Raw genomic sequence first — 25,186 nt, forward strand, 5'->3', positions numbered from 1 at the left:
TATATAAATTCCTGGTGTGGGGGTCAAAAATGTAACTGCAGCCAGTTCATGTCGTTTCCATTCAGTGCTGTCTCAAAACTGAAATTTCTTTCTTTCTTTTTATAATGGCCTTTTGCTCTGCTTTTTATGCATTTATTGAATATATCTGCCATTAAATGCTAGTGCTTATATTTATTTATCTATTGGTGTTTTTTTGCTTTTAGTTTGTTATTTATCTTATGATTTTCAAGTGATTGGCTGATTCCCCCCGTTCAATGCACATAGAAGCGCTTGCCACATGAACTTTGACTCTGGATGCTCACAAATCAAATAGATTTGCTCTCATTATATTTGCATGTTTTTTTTTCATTTTTTTTTTTTTTTTTTTGGTAGTATTTCAACGGTGCAATTTTGGGTACCGTCACGTTATATGAATAAGATAAGATTTTTATTTCCAATAGAGGACTCCCATTATGAGCATAGTCAGTACAGTGATTTTTATATTAAACATTTGCAATATAGAAAATACACACACAAAAAGACTAACTGAAAAACATGAAATATAATTTGAGTTAATATAAAGCTGCGGAATCATTATCTATTTGATAGAGGCAGAGACATATATATATATATATATATATATATATGTCTCTGATAGAGGAAATGAGGTCTTCTGCTGTTATAGATATAATATCCCACCTCAGGAATTAGAATTCAATTTTTACCGCATGAAAACTATTGAAATTGAATTCTAGTTTTATGTATATATATATGTCTCTGATTAAAACTAAGCCGACCTAAAGGTTTTACTGTAACTTTTGTTCTTTCTTTTATTCCCCATATTTTCAGGAACGATAACTGAGTCAACTTCCGTATTTTTTTCCATTGAAGTAAAAATGGAACTTCAAGATGTCTTTTACAACAATGCAGAATATATTGAAACTGTATATCATTTTATTATCATTTCCATGCGTTGCATATGGGTTGGGACCCCTTAATTAAAAGAAGGCTGCAAAGTCTTTAAAGGATCTCTATGTGTCAAATGGCTAAATCAATCATGAATCAAAAATTATATTGAAACAACTAATCAGTCTATAATGATTATGACTATATTTTCACACACTGTACTTTAGTGGTCCCTATTCTTTAGAGTATTGGTTTACTTATGTTAAGGTAAACAGGTAAAGGGTTACATTGTAGGTATGGGTTAGGGTATTTTTAAAGATTGAGGATGGAGAATATTTCATTATACATATAGCTTTATATATGTTAATTTCCATTTTTGTGATTTAGAGCACTGTCCCTTAAATCTTGCACAGAAACAATGTCAACCTCTTGCTGCTGTGCATTAGTCAATAATATCATGAGGAGAGCCTCTAATGGGGATAATCTCACATTTGTCAGGGATCTCCATGCCCTGTTTAACGATGGCGCCCCACCATCGTTCAAATGTCTTGCGCCATCGTTATATTGTCTTCCGCCATCGTTCAAAACTTCATCGTTTTTTGTAGCCCGACGCCATTTTTTTTTATCAATTATAATCAAATGCATGTAATTGCATAACCCTTAGGCTTTTTATGTTATAATCCAATACACCTGATCATGAGGGATATCCGGATTAAGATCGCTGATCACTTGCACCTGAGCTTGTACAGGTAGATCAACAAACCAGACAGGAGAATACTATCTGAGGATAGACGATTCATTTGTAGAATTAATCAAGTTTCAGCAAATGATTATTGATAATTTAGATTAAATAAATAAATTAATAATCCAGTTACAAAGAAAACAGTTTAACAAGTCGAATACATGCTTTATTTTGACTTACGCAATCAACATCCCCCTTTTTAAGAATACAAAATAAGACGCAAAACAGTAAATATTATTTCATCGCAAATAACTCGAGTACTGCTGTAACGATAATTTAGAATTACTTTAAAAGTTTAAATGTAAAAACTTAAATATTTCCTGTATTAAAAGAAATATCGTATCGTAATTCCGAATTCATTTCATATATTACAATCAAATTGATACATCCGCATTTCCGATTTCTATTCAGACTCGAAAGATGCATGTTGCACAGCATCAATTTGCCAGATAAAGTCATTAAAAACCTTTTCATTTGTCAACGTTTGCTTTACAAATCTCTTTAACCTTTTACATAACCCGTACGAATCGTTTTGTTGTTGCTGCAAATCAGCCATACCGGTAATGAGTTCTGAATTTGACAGTGTCCATGAAAAATAAGCTCCACATCATATAATTTTTAACCCTCATAACAATTACCAAAAATACAAGAAATCTACATGGGGACCTTCATGACAGCTTTTGGTCATTCTCGACTAAGGGGGGACCATGAAGACTTGGCATTTGAATGGTTAAAAAACAGCAATAAATGAAAATATTGATACTTCTAATTCTATACTGAAAATTCAAATATTATAATTTAAATAAGCAATGAATTAGCATGTTCACCATTCCTTGTATGGAGGGATTTTACTTCCGATCTCGACACTGTACATCGTAGACACGGTTTGTAACGGTGAAAGTTCCTCCATCGTTCAATTTTCATCCATGGAGATCCCTGATTTGTAACTGGTTCTTGATTACCTTCCCTTAATAACATTGAGCTCTACATTGTAGTGATGTAAAGTCTGAATAAAAGTTCCTTAATGCTGTCTATTGTGCATTAGTAATGAGGAGAACTACTACAACAAAAATAAAGAAACTGTATTTCTTGTTCCGTTATTTTTGTTAAAATATATTTATCTTTTAATTTAAAAAAAAAAATCAAACTCATTACACTAAATACTAATACTAAAATAATATTCTTTATTGCTCATATTTTTCTGTTGTGTTAAAAATGTGAATTTTTACTTCTTAAAAACGGGCATATTTTATAAATATTATTGTATTGTGATGTATATGTATCTTGACTTGAAACTGTCTGGGTGGTCTCATGGTAGTGTGTTTGCCTCGAGTGAGGGAATTTACACTCAGGTTGTGGGTTTGAACCCATGAAATTTTGAATTTGGTATTTGCTGCTTCTCTGCTAAGCACACATCATTAATTAGTAAGTGCAAAGACTGGTCAACTCTGTGTCAGAGTAATGTGTCTGAGTAAGATAACTTGCCTTCCTGCAGACTGTTACCTTGTGAACTACATATAGCAGTTGAAAATCTAGCTCATATTGTCTAACAGTAACATGTCATTCTAGTACAAAGCAGGGTTAATATTCATATTACATTAATGTATAGTCGTCCTGAATGTGTATATTCATTTGTCGTTGAACGTTAAGCAGCCATCATCATCTTGCCTTGACAAAGGCCCATGATTGGTAAAATAAGATAATGTCTAATGTCCATTAGTTTGGACCCTTAGTTAAAGAAGGCCCTTGCAACATTTACCCTTATATGAGTGAGACAGAGGTGCTACTTAATGAGCTTCAAAGATTGTTGGTTTTTATACGCCCGTCAAAATTTTGAAGGGACGTATTATGGTATACAAATGTCCAGTGTCTGTCTGTCTGTCCGGCGTAAACATGTCACACCTTAACTTGAGAACGACTTATCCAAATTACATGAAACTTAAATAGTTGTTTCTTATGATGGTCAAATGATCTGTATACTTTTTGGTGAAAATAAGATTAAAACTTTTTGAGTTACGGCACTTTGTAACTAAAACAGGGGTGTGTTTTTTTCACATGTCGCACCGTATCTCAAAAACGATTCTTGATTATGGCTTAAAACTTTAAACACTTCTTAGTTATATTAATCTTAATATCTGTATACTTTTTGTTGATGATTCAAAATTTTATTTTTGAGTTCTTGAGTATTTTGTAAAAAAGGGGGAGGGTTTTTTTACATGTCGCACCATATCTCAAAAACGATTTATAATTATTACTTAAACTTTACAAATGTCTTTGTTATATTAATCTTAAGATCTGTATATTTTTTGGTGATGATTCAAAATTTCGTTTTTGAGTTATTGAGTATTTTGTAAAAAAGGGGGAGTTTTTTTTTTTACATGTGCCGTATCTCAAAAACAATTTATGATTATTGCTTAAAACTTTACACACTTCTTTGTTATATTAATCTAAAGATCTGTATACTTTTTGGTGATAATTCAAAACTTTATTTTGGAGTTATTGAGTATTTTGATAAAGTCATAAGAAACGAGTGACCGGTGAAAAATAATGTTCTTCCAATTCTTAAACCAATGCATACAAACAACATAAACTTAGTCTTCTGTGCTCGAATTTATCATTTTTTTCGTGTAAATTTCGTATAATCGTCAATTTTGTTTTCAATCGGTCAGTGTTGTTGTGAAAATATGGCAGGTAATTAAAGTTCGTGTTTTGAAGCCGAAGTTTAACGATTGTCACCTGTTTGTCAACAATTGACGAAAAATAAACAAAAAAGCATGGAAATTGAGCACGTGTTTAACGTGTAAATTCAGATAAAAGTTTATTTTAAGGACATCCATGCGTATTGTGGTCACCGGATTTTAACGAGATGGGTCACACTGAGGTCACCTTGCATACGGAAAATATATCGGGGGAATTGCTTGCTGGAAGGAAGCAATTCAAATAAAGTAAACTTCTTCTAAATATGAATAAATTAAAGAATTTACTTCAGAAAAAAGTATATGTACCTAAGTTTTACAATGAAAACTATCCATTGAGTTATAAAAAACATATGCATTATTTTTTTTTGATTTGAGGTTTCTTATGACTTTAAACAGGGGAGTTTTTTTTTTACATGTCACGCCGTATACTTATCATCTAATTATGTTCATCTTAACATAAAAAACACATTTGCAAAGTTTTAAATTTATATTCCTTCTAATAACGGAGAAAATCAAGTATTTGTAACTTTTTTTGTTGAATTCTCGAGTGGGTCGTGACGTATTAGCCCGATTTATTGAATTCTGGGAAAAAATAAAATCTGTTTAACTCTTATAGCTTATCGACAATATACGTAATTAAAAGCGCACAGCTGACGAATGGTCGTAGTTATTAACCACAATATAATAATGAACGAAAATGAATATGCATATACCGTTTTGTATTCATTGAATTAAACTCCTATAAAATTATATGTCTCTGTCTCTAGTTAATGTTTTTGAATAAATTTAATTAAATATTGTTGAGATTTTATTCATAAAATATTTATTGAACATTTTTACTATTTACTTGTCTATTTACCGTTATTGTTTTGATAATCATTTCAATGCAACTAATGTGTGAGCAGAGTGTGTATATTATTTTGTAAAGGTCACTGTATATTTCTCGGCTTGAGGTCAATTCGTTTACCTTGTAGCTATTTAGCCGCAGGTGTGAGTTCAAGCGTACACAGGTATAAATGTTGTTATTTGGAAAGGATATACAGAAAGGATTAGAAAGAGTATGATGTCACGATGTTAATACACTAGGATGTAATACACGATGAGAATAAAGATTCAATAATTAAATTGTGTAAATTAATTGAAAATAAAATTCAGATTCGTAAATCCGAAAATGTATAAAAATAAAAGGAAACAATTTTTGATTACTTTCTTAGCGGCAATTGGCGTAAAGATTCAAATATGAAGTAAAAAATAGTAGTTTTAATCTTTAATAAAAACTAAATGCAATATTACCCAATTTGATATACCATTGTACATCTGTTTGATATCATTGACTTTACCGGAATTTCTTAACTTGTATTCAAATCTGGCTGTGTTTAAATGCTAATAAAACTATTGCAATTTTAAAGTTTTTAATTGACAAAAAAATACAACATACATGATTTTTTTTTTAGTTTCTTTTTAACATTTTATTCTTACATAATTAAATTCATTTGACAATCATTTACACGAACTTTTTGTGAAAAAATACCAATTATCTAAGCTAAGGCATTATTTTTTTTTAAGGATTTTTGAGGATTTTTTTTTTTAATTCTATGAAAATAGTTGTGCAATGTTGAACATGATAGCCGTCATTAATCCAAATAAGTAATACAGTAGTTGTAATAAAAGTTATATTTTAGTCATGCATAACTGATATTGACGAATTTAGAATAGTTCGTCCATACATCGTTGTTCTTGAAACAATCATTATTAGTATACATGTAAGTTTCCTGACGTATAAGAGCCATTGAGGATGAGCTCCAGAGAAAGCAGACTAGTAGCGTTTCGTTCGTTTGTTTGTTGGGAAAGGAGAGGAAACGCAACCGCTTGTACAGATAAACAACAGAATTACCATACAAGCATTTATAGTCAACACAATCAGAAACAGTTCCCATCGTTAGACAGGGAATATGAAGGCTTTCAAGAATGAACAAGTGACATGTCTAACTCGAACAGTTAGAAAACAGACTATCGACATCGACCGTTTGTTCTTGATATTTGAAATTGTATGCATATATACGTATACGTTTATGATAGTGATGAGTTCTTGTGTCTGACAAAAACTAAATTCCTTCATGGTTATATCTTGCCATACGTTTATATTGGTTTGTAAGGTGATTACTCAAAATCGTTATTTGAACGTCCTGTTTGTGAGATGTATATTCATTTCAATACAGAAATTTCGTCTATATATTTCACAAGTGTATAACACGGAGAAGCTCTGAAGGTCCATTACTCCCATTTTGTTTGGGTGTGAACCATCAATGTTGACAGCAATATCAAAGAATAAGATGATGATGGTAGAAAGAACTATGGGCGTCATGTGGCAAATATTACATGCATATCGGACAATGAGTTGTCAATCTGTATGAAAAGATTTCCAATACAACCATATTATTGAGAAGGAATGTTTACATGCTATACTCTCGTACTAGTATTACAGGGTTCTTGTGGCGTTTACCTTAGACACACATCTATTTAACGATGTTTAAAAAAAAGACAGAACCAATTTAATGTCATATTTCCCTATTTTTTTTAAATATAACTAAAAGTCTTTCATCTGACAAGAATACCCCTATTTAGCGGACAAGTAATTTATTCTTTTTTCTGTTATTGAATACCAAGAACAAAAATAAATCCCGAAATTAATTTGAAACTTTGATACTCAAAAGTTTCCCAGCAAAATATTCACATCCCTTCGGGATAATTAGTGTTCGTCCAGTGACATATATAACAATTGTGATGTCGAATTCCTTCCTTTGTTCGAGAACAATCTTATTGAAATATAAATCTGTGATTTTACTATGTCCACAACTTAAATGAACCAAAGCAAAAGTTATACATCGACCTGTATTTAAATCAAATTGGTTCTCTTCTTCTTCTGGTATACAATAGTCTATCGACATTCGATGATTACATACTGTTGGCATACGTGGACTAGTCTATTTACAACACTTTTACCCCTATTTATTCAAAATATATGTTTTTTTCTTATGTTCAATGTATACATGTATATATTTTAAATTGCGCTATAGTTCCGTAACTTTCTATCCAGTCGTATAAACGAATCGTCGGCAAGTGCGTACATTTTTTTAAATCAATATTTCTGGTATGTTCCAATCTGTCCTTCACTTTTGACAATGAGTATATATTACATTTTCCCAAATTCACCCTTGGAAAAAATATTTAAATAGATTTTAATTTCATCAAATCTTATTTTTTGGGTATTATTTATATTTTTATGAATAATATTCTTTACACCAGAAATGTTATTTATAAACAAGCGTATGAGTTTGGTAATGACAAGTAAGACAGAGTTGTATATTATACATCTGATAGTTCAAAATGGAAAGTTAAATGTTATCAGCCATGTATACTGATCAATACCTGCAGAAGTGAAACGATGCGTGAACTTGCAAGCCCGACAGGAAATCGCTTGAATACCTGGACGTGTCACCTCACACCCCTCACAATACCTTTGGAAGTAATACCTTTAGCCATGCTGGTGATCAGAAGAGGGAAGATCAAAATTTATTTGAAAACAGTTTATAACTTTAAAGAATTATGAACAAATTAGATTTTCGAAAACAATTCTCACGGAACACTTATTTATGATTTCAACTTTGACTTTTCACCTAATTCCAATATCAAGTTTAAAAACAACAGACCATGGTTAGTTAGTCGGATAAAACAACCTTACGATTGACAAGATATCGACACGCAATTACGACTACATCGGTTACTGTAGTTTTGTTTCTTTTTGGTTTATAGACATATCGTTTCATTAATCGGGAAAGAAGGACAAAATGGCGGAACGCAGAGAATTAATACTCTAAATTTAAAATCGATGGTGATCGCTTATCTAGCGGAATAAAACTTTAATATCTATGAATTTGAGCATTTTTATACAGAATGAACATAATATCAATTTTTGATTTTTTTGCGAAGTTTCCCTTTAAAACTTTCTCAGAAACTATTTATGATTATTGCATAAAACTTTCACACAAGATGTCGGGCGTATCATGCGCTCATGGCGCAGCTGTTTATTAGCAAGTTAGTTTTGTGTGTTTTTATAACTTGTATTATATATATGCTACTTTTTCAAACAATTAAAAACCACTTTTGGAATATACATATATGTATATGCTCTTTTATTTTTGTTAAATGAAAATCTGGAACAAGTTCCTGGAATCTACAGAAAATTAAGTTTTAACCTGTAAAAATGACCTCCCTCTCCTGTCCATTCATGATAGATATTAAATAAATTTCATGTATAAAAAAAATGAAAATATTTTTTATTTATTCTTTCAGGCATCTGGAAATAAAGTCAGTCGTCAATCAGTTTTGTGTGGAAGTCAGAATATAGTCATAAATGGAAAGGTATGTTAACTGTAAACTTGAAAATCTTTGCAATGCTTATTTATGTAAACATGGTAAATGCAAAATAATTTATGTGATTGAATTTGTAAATTAGCTTTTTTAGCTCCCCTGGCCTGAAGAGGCAGTGTTAGCTATTGTCATCACTGTGCGTTAACTTCTTTTTTTTTGGAACTGCTCAATCTTGATTGAAACCAAAGTTTGCTTCATCTAAAGGATGCCTACAGTGAAGGTTTGTGATTTTCACTCATACATGTCATATGGTTAGAAATAGAGCTTAGGGTCATTTTAGGGCTAATATTTCAAAACATGAGCAACTGGAGAAAAATAACACAGTGAAAATGGTCAGCACCACTTACTCCATCCCTGAAATAGGCTGCAAATTTAAGAAAAATTTGTCAACCCTGTTATGTAGTCATTGTCCATAAAATGTTGAATTTTACTTTTTGGCATATCTTGGCATTTGTTTAAAAAAACAGGAGGCTGAGTGAGTATTATACCTATTGCCATTCTAAAGTTGAATAAACATATTTTATAAATAATTAAAGCAATTCAATATCTTTCTGCTGCATAATTGTTTATATTTTTAGACAGTTATAATGACAGATTGTGTAATAAGAGGAGACCTAGCTAATGTCAGAATTGGAAGGCATTGTATTGTTAGTAGGAAAGCTGTTATAAGACCTCCATTTAAAAAGTTTAGCAAAGGGTAGGTATATTAACTGTAGAAGACAGTTGCAGCACATGTATTGTTGAAAAATGCTTTCATATATTGAAAGCATGCAGTTCAATTTGTTTATATATTAAGTAAATTAAAAGATGTGGTATGATTGCCAATGAAACAACTTTCACCAGGGACCAAAGAAAAAGATGTAATGTAAACTATCACTATCCAGCTTTTAACAATGTGTAAAAATTAAAAAAAAAAACCTATATACTTAAAGGTTTTGTTGGCTACTCTTTTTCCTCATTTATTATATTATGTCTTACAATAGTGGTTTTCATCATTCTCTATAAGCACAAAACTATTGTAAACCAGAAAAAAAGGAAAAAAAAAACAAACGAAAATAATTTTGCAGAATTTTGCAAGTATATATTTTTGTGGTTAGTAAATGTAGAAACATTTGTAAGATTTTTTATATGGCAAACTAATAATTAGATTTCAATTTTTGGCTGAACTTTTATGATTATGTGCATTTATGGGCTGTTATAATTTTAAACCTTTCTATTGTAGTGTGGCATTTTTCCCTATTCATATTGGAGATAATGTGTTTATTGGGGAAGACTCCATTGTGAATGCAGCCCAAGTTGGTTCTTTTGTTCATATTGGTAAAAATTGTGTAATTGTAAGTATACAGCTTGGTGAATCACTTACAAACTATAACCTTAACCATATGTCATAATATGTGTGTACAAATTAACAGCCTAAACTATGGTTTCAGATAAGGGTGAAGGTTGGTACCCATAAAAACGTTTTTGGGGCCCTTAATAGCTTGCTGTTTGGTGTGAACCAAGGCTCCATGTTGAAGACCGTACTTTGTTTGACCTATAATGGTTTTTCTTTTACAAATGGTGACTCAGATGGAGAGTTGTCTCATTGGCACTCATGCCACATCTTCTTATATCTAGTTAATGAAAAGAAAGGAAAGTGCCATTAATAATAAAAGTTGTGTATTGTGTTAATGAATGGAATGCAAAGTAGTCCAAGAGAGTCACAGTGATGATATAAACTAGTGATCAAAAGAATCCAATATAAAATTATTATAGACATGAATTGACATCCTGTACTTGTGATATAGTGCTTGCTTGGATGAAGTCCACACCCAACAAAATAGAATAATGGTAGCAGTTTTTTAAAAGGAATTCTTATAGTGTCAGTGACTTACTAAAGGCCAGTAATATACAAGGGACAAATAAACCATCAAGAAACTGCAGGACAACAAAGAAACAAATAGTGATTTTGAAACTTGATAGAAAAAAACCCACCAAAAACTGTATGCATGCTGAAATTAAACAATTACTTTTATCTAGTTTAATGTCAAATACAACATATTCTATTTTAGGGAAGAAGATGTGTATTGAAAGATTGTTGTGCCATAGCTGACAACACAGTTCTTCCTCCAGAAACTGTAGTTCCTCCTTTCACAGTATTTTCTGGTTCTCCAGGTATAACACAGTAGAGAAGAGTAATGAAATAAGTCCATTCAAATCTGTCTTTTATGATCATTTTAGGGCAACTGCCCAAAGATCAAAATAGACAGTTGGTATTGAGGCTACTTTTACATCATTTCGAAAAATTCAATTATGATACACATTAGAAAGAAAAATAAGTTGGAAATTTTGAAGTAAGGTAAAAAGTGCTTCATATATTTCTTGCATATTGAAAATTTTACATGGTGTACACTTTTTTACACAACATTATTATATGGTGTACATTTAAATCACAACATTAACATAATATTTTATTTTGTAGATACCACTTACTACCAAACCTTTTGCTTCAATCTCTATTTTTTTGAATTACAAATTCATAATTCTAGGAGTTTTGTTTTGTACTTCGACCTTATTAAATGTACCAGTAACACCTTTTACTTATTATGTCAGATTATGAAAAACAATAAAGTTGACGCAACTAAATTATTTTTTCAGGTAGATTCACCTCAGAGCTTCCAGAATGTACGCAAGACCTAATGATAGACGTAACTATGAGCTTTTATGACCACTTTAAATCTATAGGAGGACCAAAATCTAAAGACAGGAAAAGGTATTCAATCATTTTCACAATAGTATTTCTGTTGTAAATTATATTGGAACTGAATATTTTCCCATCTATAACTATAATCTTATGTGAAATTTTCTTGGATGTCATTCAGATTGTTGAGAGTTTACAAATATAACTATATATGAAAAATGTGTGGTTTACCTTACATAGTAATCATCTTAATGTGTACAAAACAATACAGATTATTTGATAAAAGTTGGAAGAATTATTTTTCATGTAAACAATTTTCTTAGAATAAAAACTTATGTTTACACCATCAATGTTCAAGTTTTAGTGAATGATAATGATAGCAGTGGTGAGTTGATGATAGAAAGATCCAAACACCTAGTTAAATCCTGCTTGGAAATCCTTAATTCTTATTGGCTAACCTTAGAACCTGAGATGTTCAATTGCACTTTATTTACTTTAATATTGATAGTTAACAAATTAATGAACCCAAAAAATCCTTAATTAAAAAAATATATTCTTGGTCGTGTAAATGTACTGTTTCAAAGGCCTAAATAGAAAGAAAAATCTTTATATCAGCCCCTTCAGAGGGAATATTATAACGCTGCCTCCCTGGTGTTAGAGTCGGACACCAGAGATAACAGGTTACAAATAAAAGGGATTTCTTTAACTGGTATGGTTTATATTACTATAAGATGTATGGCCCGACGTCTAATTGGAATACCGTCGAACCAACACACTTTACAGCTTCGTTAACCTAGTAGACTCTAGAGGTCTATCAATATAATTATTATTTATAAATAAAAGACAAAGTATATAAAAGTTGTGATCATTTATTTAACAATCTTAGAATGGCAGAGAGAATGGCTGTGAAGGCTCTAGCTGTTTCTGGTTTGGTTGGGTTCCTGGTATGGTTGGTCTAACTTATTAAATATATATATATATACACATATATATAACAATCCAGAGTATAACCACTCTGTAGATTCAGTCGACTAGTTTAAAAACTATCATTAGCATATAGCTCATTTAGGCTTACAAAGGGTCTCAATAAAAGAACACCTATAAAATTATGTAGCCTTAATTCAACAACATCTGTTTAAAATAACCATCTGTATATAAATACTAATGGTTATTATCGTCACCAAGACATATATTTCTTTGACTAATTAAAACTATAGGTATAATTTACCCTCTACATATATTGTCACCAACTATTACCATCCAAACTGAGTCACCGAGATTTACTCCCAACTTCTCCCAAATTCGTCTCCTTAATTTCCTCCAAAAGTCTCCCTAATTGTCTCCTTAATTTCCTCCTAAAGTTAAACTCGATCACATTAAAGTAAATCAACCAGATTCACTAATCCACAGTTTATAATAAGTCTCCATTCCTTAAGACATAATAAATACAATCAACAATCAACAATTCTTTAAAGGTAATCACAAAATCGTTCCTACCATAAAGCTTCCGTAATCAATATTAAATACTTGACTTTCTTAAAGTTTGTCACCTAGGAATTTCACCTAACCAAACAAGTTGCACAAAACTATATATTTATTTGCACCAAGCAATATTTACACCAAGGATTTTCACCTAAAACATTATTTGCTCCAAGCAATATATTTACACCCAGGAATTACACCTAAACCATCAATTGCACCCATAAATATTTGCACCAAGGATTTGCTCCCATTTGGCACCTAAAGTTTGCACCAATAAATATTTGCACCAAGGATTTGCTCCCGATTTGGCACCTAAAGTTTGCACCAATAAATATTTGCACCAAGGATTTGCTCCCGATTTGGCACCTAAAGTTTGCACCAATAAATATTTGCACCAAGGATTTGCTCCCGATTTGGCACCTAAAGTTTGCACCAATAAATATTTGCACCAAGGATTTGCTCCCGATTTGGCACCTAAAGTTTCCCCAATTCGTCTCCTAATTTCCTCCTAAATTCTCCGAGATTTCAAGTTTGGTGTTTCATAACATTCAATTCCAAACCACAACAATATACTGCTTTCCGTAGTTGATCATTTTAGTTTTATAAGAATGTCAGCCAATCACAGACTCTCTTACATAAGTCGGACCAATCAGCAACCATCTCTCTAATTAGGGAAATTCCCGAAATGGCAATTCAAAATGTAAACACTGGACATTTTATGTAAATAAAGATGTTTTCCAGCTTAAAATCATTAAGAACTAACATATGTATTCATCATGAAGGTTATTACACCAACAGGATAACTTAGGAACACATGAAAAAGGTTAATATCTCAAATATACAACAGAACTAAAGGTACCGGCACTCCGGGAACAAACTTGGTCACCGCGAGTAAATTCCACTCATAACATCACTTGAAACACAATAGAATTAAATCAATTTTAGTGTAATCAGCGTATCGAATACACTCATATGCAAAGCATATCATCTCACAGACAACTCCGTATTATTATTTGTACTTAATAACACAGCATATTCAAAAAGGGGGGTTGACGGCATTACATTGCCCCCATCCTTCAGAATTTGGTCCCCAAATAGGTTGACTTGATTTGGTTCCCAGCAATAGGAACTAAAATTGGGTAATATTTGATAATATTCAACAAACATTTAAATAACATTTATCAGGCACATAGTCAGTATATTTACAGTACTTTATGACTTTGATTTTTCAAAGCAAAAATCTTATTCCAATTTGGCTGATATTTTACTATATCAGATAAACAGAGCATATAAATACAACTCAACTAAATATAGATATAATTTTCTGTAACTAAAACACATAAAGGAGCTTATTCTTGACCAATAATACATGTATTTTACTATCGGGCTGTTTTTGTTTACTTCGTTTCACTCTGGTTTGAGGTTCTCATATTCTGGTTTGTAAGCATAATGAAATGCTTTTCCAACAAAACCATTTTATCATTCAATGCTCCATAAACATTGACCAGTGATTAGGTCACTCGTGAGTTTATCTCTTTTGAGCACTAATGTCGTTCCTGTCTGTTAATGATTTTTGTTTTTAACCCTTTTTGGTGTTAAATATACTTGTTGCTCTCTTAAAACTTTGAACCGGGCTTGCAAACATTGTACAGCGTTTCTCTTGCAGACCCGTTCTTGCCAAGCCTTGCTCTATAGACACTGACCAGTAATAAGGTCACTCGTGTGTCTATCTCTTTTGAGCAATCAAACACCACCTCCAGTACTATACGATCTGTGAAATATTTTAGGTGCACGCAGCCTTCTTAGGAAGGTGCTTCGTTGTGTACCTCTCGTTATTTACGGACCAACATGTACTCTATCTTTTCTGATCAACTCTCTCAAGAAACATACCTTCAGGTTTCATATTTTGACTGGCCAGGCCAAAACATCTACATTTCAGTACTTAACTGAGACAAGTCTTTCTAGCAACATATTTTATTTTAATTTTCTTAATTAAGAATATAGATAACCATTCTTTTCATAGGGCCTCTCACTAAGATTGCAATCATTTAAAAATCATCCTATCTGTGTGTTGAACAATCGCATAGCACCACATAACCAGAGTTTTAACCAAACTGTCAAATGACTTTCTATGTTTTAATATTAAAATTTCTGAAACTAAAATTACCAATATAGTGCAGTATTTTCACCCAAAATTTTATTTAGCGCGACCATAGACTGTGCCGTGAGTAATAGTTTATCTCTGTAGCATTAACTTCTACAATTTCCGCTTCGGAAATTTTACATGAGACATCATCTCTCATTTTAAAACAAGGTATAACCTCCTCTTTATAACTAGTAAGCCATCCTTAGTGAAAGGATATCAACATAATATTTATACATAAAACCTATTCCACAAATAGCGACATCTTTTATGTCCGTCCAATAAAAAAGGATCATGTTTAAAATACATGAGTATTTAACTTTATTTCTAAATTTGCTTTTATTTATTAATTCTGAAGAGTTTGACAAAAATCTAATACATTGATTATCTTTATGATTTTTGTTTTGTTTTATGGACAATGGTCTACAGTGTTTCAGTCTCGACTGTACGAACATTCCGACCTTTCTGTATATCAGCTATACGTAAAGCTTCAAGTCTAACAGCAATATTCTCTGCTTCATTTATTGAAGTTGGCCCAACCTCTCTCAATCGGAGGCGTATATCAGTCTCAGGAATTGCATCGATAAAATAATCGAGGGACAATGTGTCCATAACAAGAGCAGTAGTATCCGGGTAAGCCCTACGTGTAAGTTTCTTTATAGCTTGTGCCAGTTCTGGCAGTGTTTCATTTTTCATTCTTACCCTTGTTTGCAACTCAGCCCTAAAAATTTCTGACCTATTCATCGAACCGAACCGATTTTTCAGAGCATTAACCAAACACTCAAAATCGTGCCGTTCCCGATCAGTGATTTCATTTAATATAGCCCGAGCACTTCCAGATAAACTACTAGCCAAAAGTAAGGCCTTAGTCTTAGGGTCCCAATCATTTATTTCTGCCAATAAATCAAATTGTGTCAAATACTCCTCCAAATCATCCGAACCGTCATAGATTTGTGGTTTTATTTTGCATGAGATATCAGGTTTTGACTGTCTGATATCTGAAATATGACTGTTATTTTTATCAGTCTTACCGTGCCTGACTATGTGTTCCAGACTATTTGCTGTACTTTCAATTCCCCGTCCTAAAATTGGGGTTGACATACTTTTCATAGCTTGCCCTTCAAATTTTGCAAACATCTGGTTCATATCATTTGAAAAATCGGAAAAACATTTGTCCATCCGAAGTTTCATTTCTGCCCGTGCCTCTGCCATCATTCTCTCCGTTCTTTTAAAAATTTCACAACTTTGTGTCTCTAATAAACTCTCATGCATAGTTGCATCTGCTTCATCAACAATCTCATTGAGATGTGGGCCAAACGTAACAACGTTTGAATCATCCATTCTTATTATAATTTTTGGTTTTATAATTAAATTATGTAATTGTACAAACAATAACAGACTCTATAAATGTATCCCACCGCTGCCACCAAATATAACGCTGCCTCCCTGGTGTTAGAGTCGGACACCAGAGATAACAGGTTACAAATAAAAGGGATTTCTTTAACTGGTATGGTTTATATTACTATAAGATGTATGGCCCGACGTCTAATTGGAATACCGTCGAACCAACACACTTTACAGCTTCGTTAACCTAGTAGACTCTAGAGGTCTATCAATATAATTATTATTTATAAATAAAAGACAAAGTATATAAAAGTTGTGATCATTTATTTAACAATCTTAGAATGGCAGAGAGAATGGCTGTGAAGGCTCTAGCTGTTTCTGGTTTGGTTGGGTTCCTGGTATGGTTGGTCTAACTTATTAAATATATATATATATACACATATATATAACAATCCAGAGTATAACCACTCTGTAGATTCAGTCGACTAGTTTAAAAACTATCATTAGCATATAGCTCATTCAGGCTTACAAAGGGTCTCAATAAAAGAACACCTATAAAATTATGTAGCCTTAATTCAACAACATCTGTTTAAAATAACCATCTGTATATAAATACTAATGGTTATTATCGTCACCAAGACATATATTTCTTTGACTAATTAAAACTATAGGTATAATTTACCCTCTACATATATTGTCACCAACTATTACCATCCAAACTGAGTCACCGAGATTTACTCCCAACTTCTCCCAAATTCGTCTCCTTAATTTCCTCCAAAAGTCTCCCTAATTGTCTCCTTAATTTCCTCCTAAAGTTAAACTCGATCACATTAAAGTAAATCAACCAGATTCACTAATCCACAGTTTATAATAAGTCTCCATTCCTTAAGACATAATAAATACAATCAACAATCAACAATTCTTTAAAGGTAATCACAAAATCGTTCCTACCATAAAGCTTCCGTAATCAATATTAAATACTTGACTTTCTTAAAGTTTGTCACCTAGGAATTTCACCTAACCAAACAAGTTGCACAAAACTATATATTTATTTGCACCAAGCAATATTTACACCAAGGATTTTCACCTAAAACATTATTTGCTCCAAGCAATATATTTACACCCAGGAATTACACCTAAACCATCAATTGCACCCATAAATATTTGCACCAAGGATTTGCTCCCATTTGGCACCTAAAGTTTGCACCAATAAATATTTGCACCAAGGATTTGCTCCCGATTTGGCACCTAAAGTTTGCACCAATAAATATTTGCACCAAGGATTTGCTCCCGATTTGGCACCTAAAGTTTGCACCAATAAATATTTGCACCAAGGATTTGCTCCCGATTTGGCACCTAAAGTTTGCACCAATAAATATTTGCACCAAGGATTTGCTCCCGATTTGGCACCTAAAGTTTCCCCAATTCGTCTCCTAATTTCCTCCTAAATTCTCCGAGATTTCAAGTTTGGCGTTTCATAACATTCAATTCCAAACCACAACAATATACTGCTTTCCGTAGTTGATCATTTTAGTTTTATAAGAATGTCAGCCAATCACAGACTCTCTTACATAAGTCGGACCAATCAGCAACCATCTCTCTAATTAGGGAAATTCCCGAAATGGCAATTCAAAATGTAAACACTGGACATTTTATGTAAATAAAGATGTTTTCCAGCTTAAAATCATTAAGAACTAACATATGTATTCATCATGAAGGTTATTACACCAACAGGATAACTTAGGAACACATGAAAAAGGTTAATATCTCAAATATACAACAGAACTAAAGGTACCGGCACTCCGGGAACAAACTTGGTCACCGCGAGTAAATTCCACTCATAACATCACTTGAAACACAATAGAATTAAATCAATTTTAGTGTAATCAGCGTATCGAATACACTCATATGCAAAGCATATCATCTCACAGACAACTCCGTATTATTATTTGTACTTAATAACACAGCATATTCAAAAAGGGGGGTTGACGGCATTACATTATGGCAAAACCAGGAAAATATATGTTCCCCTTTGAATGACCTTTTAAATATTGTTATCAATGCTATGCATCACATTTAATATGGTTAAAGTTTCACCTTTGTTATTGGTTCTAAATCTGTTTTTAAATCCTGTAGACATATTTTAATTTTTATGTTTTCACCTCAGGGAATTGTGCATGTCACATTTGAAGAATAACAATCCTGTTTTAGAAAGACATGTTTTATACACATTAGCAAGCTTATTGGATTCTGGGAACAAAATTATTTTATTTGAAATTCGTAAAATTTTATTTCTTATTCTGTTATGATAAACTGATCATAGATACCAGGATCTTTCTATGTCTTTTTGCAAGACTCAAACAAACAATCACAGATAAAAAAAATAATAATTGCATTTAAGTGAATTTCATTGAAACCTTTGATAATTTTACACCAATATATCCTCATAGATTTAGAAAATCATACCTCAAAAACATTTCAGGTCAACAGTAGGGAGATGTGGGGTCATATGCCTATGAAAAAATAATTAAACAAGCCTACATTTTAACTTTGAGAAATGTAATGCTCACAATATTTTACAATCCCAAGTTTCATAAAAGGTTCAAATAAGTTCACCTAGACTTGCTTGAATGCCTGAATGTCTGAAATAACTTAGGCATTTACAAGACAACAAATATAACATGTGGAACGTGTATTAACATCTATACAAGAACACATAACAACGTTACTAGGATGTGACGTTACATATAGAACACCACAGTATAGCGTTACGTTACGCGCGGTTAAAGTCATTACATTTCTCCATTTCTTCAAAAGTTCTGATCTTCATTTCAAATAAAGTAGTATTAAATAAATTAATGTTCAAAAATAAAAGTTTAAATTTAACAGTCCATATTTCACTTATGATATCTATTTTTGATAATTACAGTCCATATTTCACTTATGATATCATATTCGATAATTACAGTCCATATTTAAAATCAGACCACAAAGTCTCTAAATCTAGCAGGTGCTCTTTTGGTTCGGTTCGGCTTCTCTCTTCTTCCTGGTGCAACCATGTGTTTGTCTCCATTCGGTTTAGTGTGCATTAAAATTCTATCTCGCCATTTACCATTTGAGTTCGGAATGTCAATGTTATTAGCGAGTTTGAAGTGTGAAGAGTCACGAAACACTTTTCTTCCGTCTGACTTTCGCTGAGCTCCTATGCTTGATCCGGATATTTTGTATATGATATACGGTTCAAGTTCATATGCAGTTGACCATTTATTCAGTTTCTCTTGCTTGAATAAAACATGGTCACTGATTTTAAATGAATGTTCTCTGTACTTCTTTTTCTGTGAATGTTTATTCGAAACATTTTGAAGTTTGTATTCTTTGTCTCCTTGTGCTCTTGAATTCTTGTCTCTTTGTGTAATCTTCTGGATCATGTTTTCTGTTTTATTGCTGTTCCTTACGTGGTTTGATTTAGTCCTTGCTGCTTTGTTTCTTATCTCTGGTATTTTATGTTCAAATTTTGCATTTCCAATTCCTAATCCATTTGGCTCTTTTAATGTTCCATCTTCTTGTATTTGTAGCATGCCTAATTCAATAAGTGTTTTCTTTCCAATCAATGGTGGTGAATTAGTTTTTCCTTGAATCACAATTACTTTTGTTTTTATTCCTCTAGTTGCATTTCTCACTGTTGTAATAAATTCTCCTTTTACTTTTAGACTGCTTTGCAAAGTACTCAATTTCGTTTTGCTTTCTAATAATTCAGCTCCCTCTCTAGTTCTGTTTTTGTACGCTCTGTACTGATACTCATCCATTACGTTAACGTCGGCTCCACTGTCTGGTTCTATTTTCACTTCTACATCATTCATCATAACTAGTACTGTTCTTGCTTCGTTTCCAATTTTATTTACATTTATTTTCTTAACTGCTCCTAAATGATTCACTGTCCTTCCGAAAAACTCATCATCTGAATATTCTTCTTCGCTTGTCTCTTCCATTGTTCTTCTAACGTTCCTACCTTGATTTCGTTCAGTGTATCGTTGATTCCTATATTGGTCATTGTCCTGGTATACAGATTGCATACTTGATTTGCAAACTTCAGCAAAATGATTCCATTTATGACATTTATTACACTGTTTTCCGTAAGCCGCACAATCTTCACGTTGTTCAAACGAATGTATTTTTCCACAATAGTTACACTTATTCCTCCTTTCATTTCTCATTGTGTATGTTTCCTCTCTATTTTGCATGCCGTAATGTCTTTGTTTTCCTCCATAATTCGTCACTTTTGCAATTTCTCCGGTTCTTGATGCTGTGTATATATCTCTCATGTCATGTATCTGCAATGTCGTATCTTCTAGCTGATGTACTTCCTGTAACATTTGATCAAGTGTCCACTTTCTGTTAATTGTCTTTTTGATTAGCGATTCATTATCTGTGGTTTGAATAATATGTTCTAAAATTCTGTCATCTTGATTTTCAAACTCACAATCAGCAGCTCTCTCTCGTAGTCGTGTCGCGTATGCCACTGTTGATTCTCCATTAATCGGTCTCATTTTCAAAAATACGTATCTCGCATAATGTTTATTCTTCTTTGGAGCAAAATAATCATTTAGTTTCTTCTTCAACTTTTCGTATGCATCCATGCGTCTGTCTACCGGGTCAGGTGTACTTTTCTCCAATCTAGAAATTTCCTTACCTCCATAGATAATCATTGCATCCTTTTTGTCTTCAGGTTCTGTAATTCGAAAATATCGGAATTCTCTTTCTATCCCTTCTAGCCATTCCTCCCACTGACTTCCTGTAGTAAGATGATCCTCCGATGGTGTGAAAGGTAATGTGCGCAAATTTCTGTTTTCTGTCACAACGGTAATTCTTTCAGCCATTTTTCTTTTCTTTTACTTATTATGCCTTTTAATCTCTTCTTTCAGTCACTTTTCATCTCTTTTATCCTCGTCGCCAATGAAATAACTTAGGCATTTACAAGACAACAAATATAACATGTGGAACGTGTATTAACATCTATACAAGAACACATAACAACGTTACTAGGATGTGACGTTACATATAGAACACCACAGTATAGCGTTACGTTACGCGCGGTTAAAGTCATTACAATGTCTATGCTAAGTTTTGCCTCTAAGTTGCTTGTGTGAGTTTTCTTATTTTCATACTTAGGTCAATATAGTATTGAAATCAATATTTGACCACTGTTTGGATATCAATATATTGGTAAATTGTAAAACATGGTTTTGGAATAGACCCACTTTTAATGCTTTTGGGCAGTGATGAAGTTTTGCATTAGGTTCAAGTCTGTTGAGAACATTTGTGTCTTACATATTAATCATATGATTTCTATATAATAAATTTCTCATTGATAGGAATAATATTTTTGCTTGGCCCTTTGATTTTCTTTATTTAAGACAAAAGTTTAAAATGAACTTGTAGTTTATCTCACCTTGTCCTGTAGTTAAATACCACAGCCTGCCTCTTAATACTTGTATTAAGTTCATTTGGCAAATTAGGGAGATTGTGTTTCTAAAACATATATTTATAGTCTAGGTATGCCTTTTTATCAATTTATTACCATTTTTGCTGTAAATGGATAAATGAAAGTGGTAGTCACAATAATTTCAAGGGAAAATTTTCCTAGAAATGCTGCCATTGCACCAAAGTTATCCAAGCACTACACCAGTCTTTTCTGCATTAGTTTTGGCTTCAGAATTGAAGCTTTAGTGAATTCAAAATTCAAAGGCCTTGCTTCACATCTATACATGTTAGGGAATAATAAAATATCTGCAAAAAAAAAAAATGAATAAGGAATTTTAGAGGCCAGATTCCAATTAAATATTTTTCATTTTGGTCTAAAAATTTTACTGTTTATCTAAACAATCAATTTGAAAGATTTATTTGCATATTAAGAATTCGTAAGGATAAAAAAGAAAATGAGAACGCAAAATTTTGAGTATTTGTTAATCTAATAGAATAATGACAGACAGCAAATGAACTCATTCAAACATTCCTGTACATGATAAAAAAGGAATCTAGTTCTTTTGCATCTTCTTTTAAAAATTTCTTTTTGGTATGAAAAGAAAATTTAAAGAGTACTCATTTCAATAAGATTTGACATTTAATTTTATTATAGCTGTATTATTATAATGATCGTTATTATATTTACAGGTAACATTGCTGTATTGGTATAAAAAGAATGGAAAAATGAAGAAAACTATGTAGTGCTTGAACTTTATTTATTGAAAGAAAGAGTGCTTTATTTCAGTTTTGTACATTTTGGTGAATGGCAGTTTTATTTTAATTCTTACTTCAAACAGGAGCCTATGAATTATATATTGTTTTAACACCTACAATATAGTGTCCAGACTGTAGAAGATGTAGGATGAGAATCTCTGGATATTGTCCTTTAAAAATTATAGATAGTGCAGCAACTGGCCCTTGTTTGGATGTCAACTTCTACTCATATTGATTGTGGATCATCTCTGCTTTTATATCTGCTTTAAAGGCCTGTCAGAAGAAATAGACATACCCTTATTTCTAAGAAAGTGTCATATCAAACATTTTATTCTGAAAATTGTTTTTATTCTCAACTTAATGGGAAGAAAGATTCAGATCAGCTATATTCACTGTTAATTCTCCACATAAAAATGTGTGATTTTCAATCATATTCAGATAAAGAAAGTATATTGATTTTAAGAAATCTACAATTATAGTTGATACAATTTGTCCATTTACACCAATTCTTAAATGAGCTATATTAGAAACATTTATTATGATTGACCAATAAAAAGTTTGATCTTACTTATTTCATTTTAATAGGATGAACTAGAAAATTTATGCTTTTAGGAATTCAACTTGTTTTATGACTATTCTGTAACTGAGTTTTCAAGGACTTGTTAGTTGAAATATATTGCCAATTTGGTTAGTGCAAATTGACTGTATAAGATGACAAATTTTCATATTCTATGTTTTTATTATAAGGTGATATGAGTGATATATTATTATAAATAATTTATGTACTGTGCAATAAAATATATACACTTGGAATATTTTTTAAATACTTTTTATGTGTTTGAAAGATTTATGTTTTCAGACTTTCCAGTCTTACATATTTTCTTTTTTCCAGTCTTTGTATGTTCTGAAGGTTATTATTATGATAACAAAATTTACTATAAAAAAGATGATTTCAGCTTTCCAATTGTGGACTTCCTATTACTATTTAGCTACATTCTATCAGTACCTGCATACTCATACTTAATATATATGTTGTGTACAAGTTATCATTTTGTCATCAAGATGTGGAACCTTATAGTTAATAGGTTATAGATGACAATAGATATTTTCCTATTAAGGTAGACTTTTTTCTGTCCTCTTTAATCAATTATGACAACACAGAATAAGATAATAAAATTAACGGTACCAATTTTCTTGCACCAGATGGGCATTTCCACAATACATGTCTCTTCAGTGATGCTCGTGGCCAAAATATTTGCAATCCAAAGCTTATATAAAAGATGAAGAGCTATAATCCAAAAGGTCCAAAAAGTATAGCCAAATCCGTGAAAGAAATCAGAGCTTTGCATGAGGGAGATACATTCCTTAATTTATAATAATTTCTAATATTTTGTAACAGCAAATTTTAATAACACAATAAATCCATATTTTCATGCCAGTACTGAAGTACTGGCTACTGGGCTGGTGATACCCTCGGGGACTAATAGTCCACCAGCAGAGGCATCGACCCAGTGGTAGTAATAAAATTAACGGTACCAATTTTCTTGCACCAGATGCGCATTTAAAAGATGAAGAGCTATAATCCAAAAGTATAGCCAAATCCGTGAAAGGAATCAGAGCTTTGCATGAGGGAGATGCATTCCTTAATTTATAATAATTTCTAATATTTTGTAACAGCAAATTTTAATAACACAATAAATCCGTATTTTCATGCCAGTACCTCACACAGGATTTGTATTTACAATTAGAAACCCAACTTTGAAGCAGGATCTGTATTGCATTCAACAGTTCTACCAGTCACTGAAATTACCATCGACCTACAGTAATACATATAAATATTACATCCATAGAATAATCTGCTTACACTTTTGGAGACCTGAGATGGGGTTTGTGTTGCTAAGATTTTAAAAATTTTTGATGTATTATTATGAAGGCTGTTATTTGTCTTTTTGTCATTAGTCCCTTACTGATGATGTTAAAGGGGACTTGAGATTTGCACTCCGTCTGTCTGTAGGTCTGTAGGTTTTCCAGACTTTTCATGCTTGAAGATGTTGATTTGATATCTGGTTTATAGTTTTATCATGACAAGTTAAAGATCAAGTTCCGGTCTGATGATTTTGTGCAGAGTTATGGGCCTGGGACTTGAAACTAAATTCACTCAAATATTCAGTTTTCGACACTTTTTTGTATGATTTAAAAATTGGTTTATAGTTTTATCATGACCAGCTACATTTCAAGTTCGTATTTTGTAGAGAGTTATGGTCCTGGGACTTGAAACTAAATTCACTCAAGTATTCAGTTTTCCACACATTTTTGTATGATTTGAAAATTGGTTTATAGTTTTGTCATGACAAGCTACAGATCAAGTTCGTATTTTGTTCCGATCTAATGATTTTGTGCAGAATTATGGTCCATGGACTTCGACAAATTCATTCAAATAGTCAGTTTTCCACATTTTTTTGACATTCTTGAAGATATTCATTTGATGATTGGTTTATAGTTTTATCATGACAAGTTACAGTTCAATTTTGAATATTGTTCTG

At 32.0% G+C, this 25,186-nt stretch overlaps 1 protein-coding gene across 2 annotated transcripts; it reads left to right on the forward strand.

Moving 5' to 3' along the window:
- Nucleotides 1-824: 824 nt before the first annotated feature.
- LOC139487756 (dynactin subunit 5-like) lies at nucleotides 825-23,456 on the forward strand. 2 transcript variants are annotated; one of them, XM_071272817.1, is made up of 8 exons: nucleotides 825-923; nucleotides 8,680-8,748; nucleotides 9,336-9,454; nucleotides 9,980-10,091; nucleotides 10,809-10,911; nucleotides 11,395-11,509; nucleotides 11,796-11,822; nucleotides 22,578-23,456. In XM_071272817.1, the coding sequence occupies exons 1-7, from the start codon at nucleotides 876-878 to the stop codon at nucleotides 11,806-11,808; spliced, it is 579 nt and encodes a 192-aa protein (XP_071128918.1). In that variant the 5' UTR covers nucleotides 825-875; the 3' UTR covers nucleotides 11,809-11,822; nucleotides 22,578-23,456. The 2 variants fall into 2 exon arrangements, with proteins under 2 accessions (XP_071128918.1, XP_071128919.1); XM_071272818.1 differs by lacking the exon at nucleotides 11,796-11,822.
- Nucleotides 23,457-25,186: the final 1,730 nt, after the last annotated feature.

Source organism: Mytilus edulis, chromosome 9 (assembly GCF_963676685.1).
Source record: "Mytilus edulis chromosome 9, xbMytEdul2.2, whole genome shotgun sequence".
In the NCBI taxonomy this organism is placed as follows: Eukaryota; Metazoa; Mollusca; class Bivalvia; order Mytilida; family Mytilidae; genus Mytilus; species Mytilus edulis.

Coding starts and splice junctions, on each gene's coding strand:
- LOC139487756 (XM_071272817.1), top strand. CDS start 876: ATGGAACTTCAAGATGTCTTTTACAACAATGCAGAATATATTGAAACT. Junction 924..8,679: donor ATGCAGAATATATTGAAACT/GTATATCATTTT, acceptor TTATTCTTTCAG/GCATCTGGAAATAAAGTCAG. Junction 10,092..10,808: donor TTGGTAAAAATTGTGTAATT/GTAAGTATACAG, acceptor ATTCTATTTTAG/GGAAGAAGATGTGTATTGAA.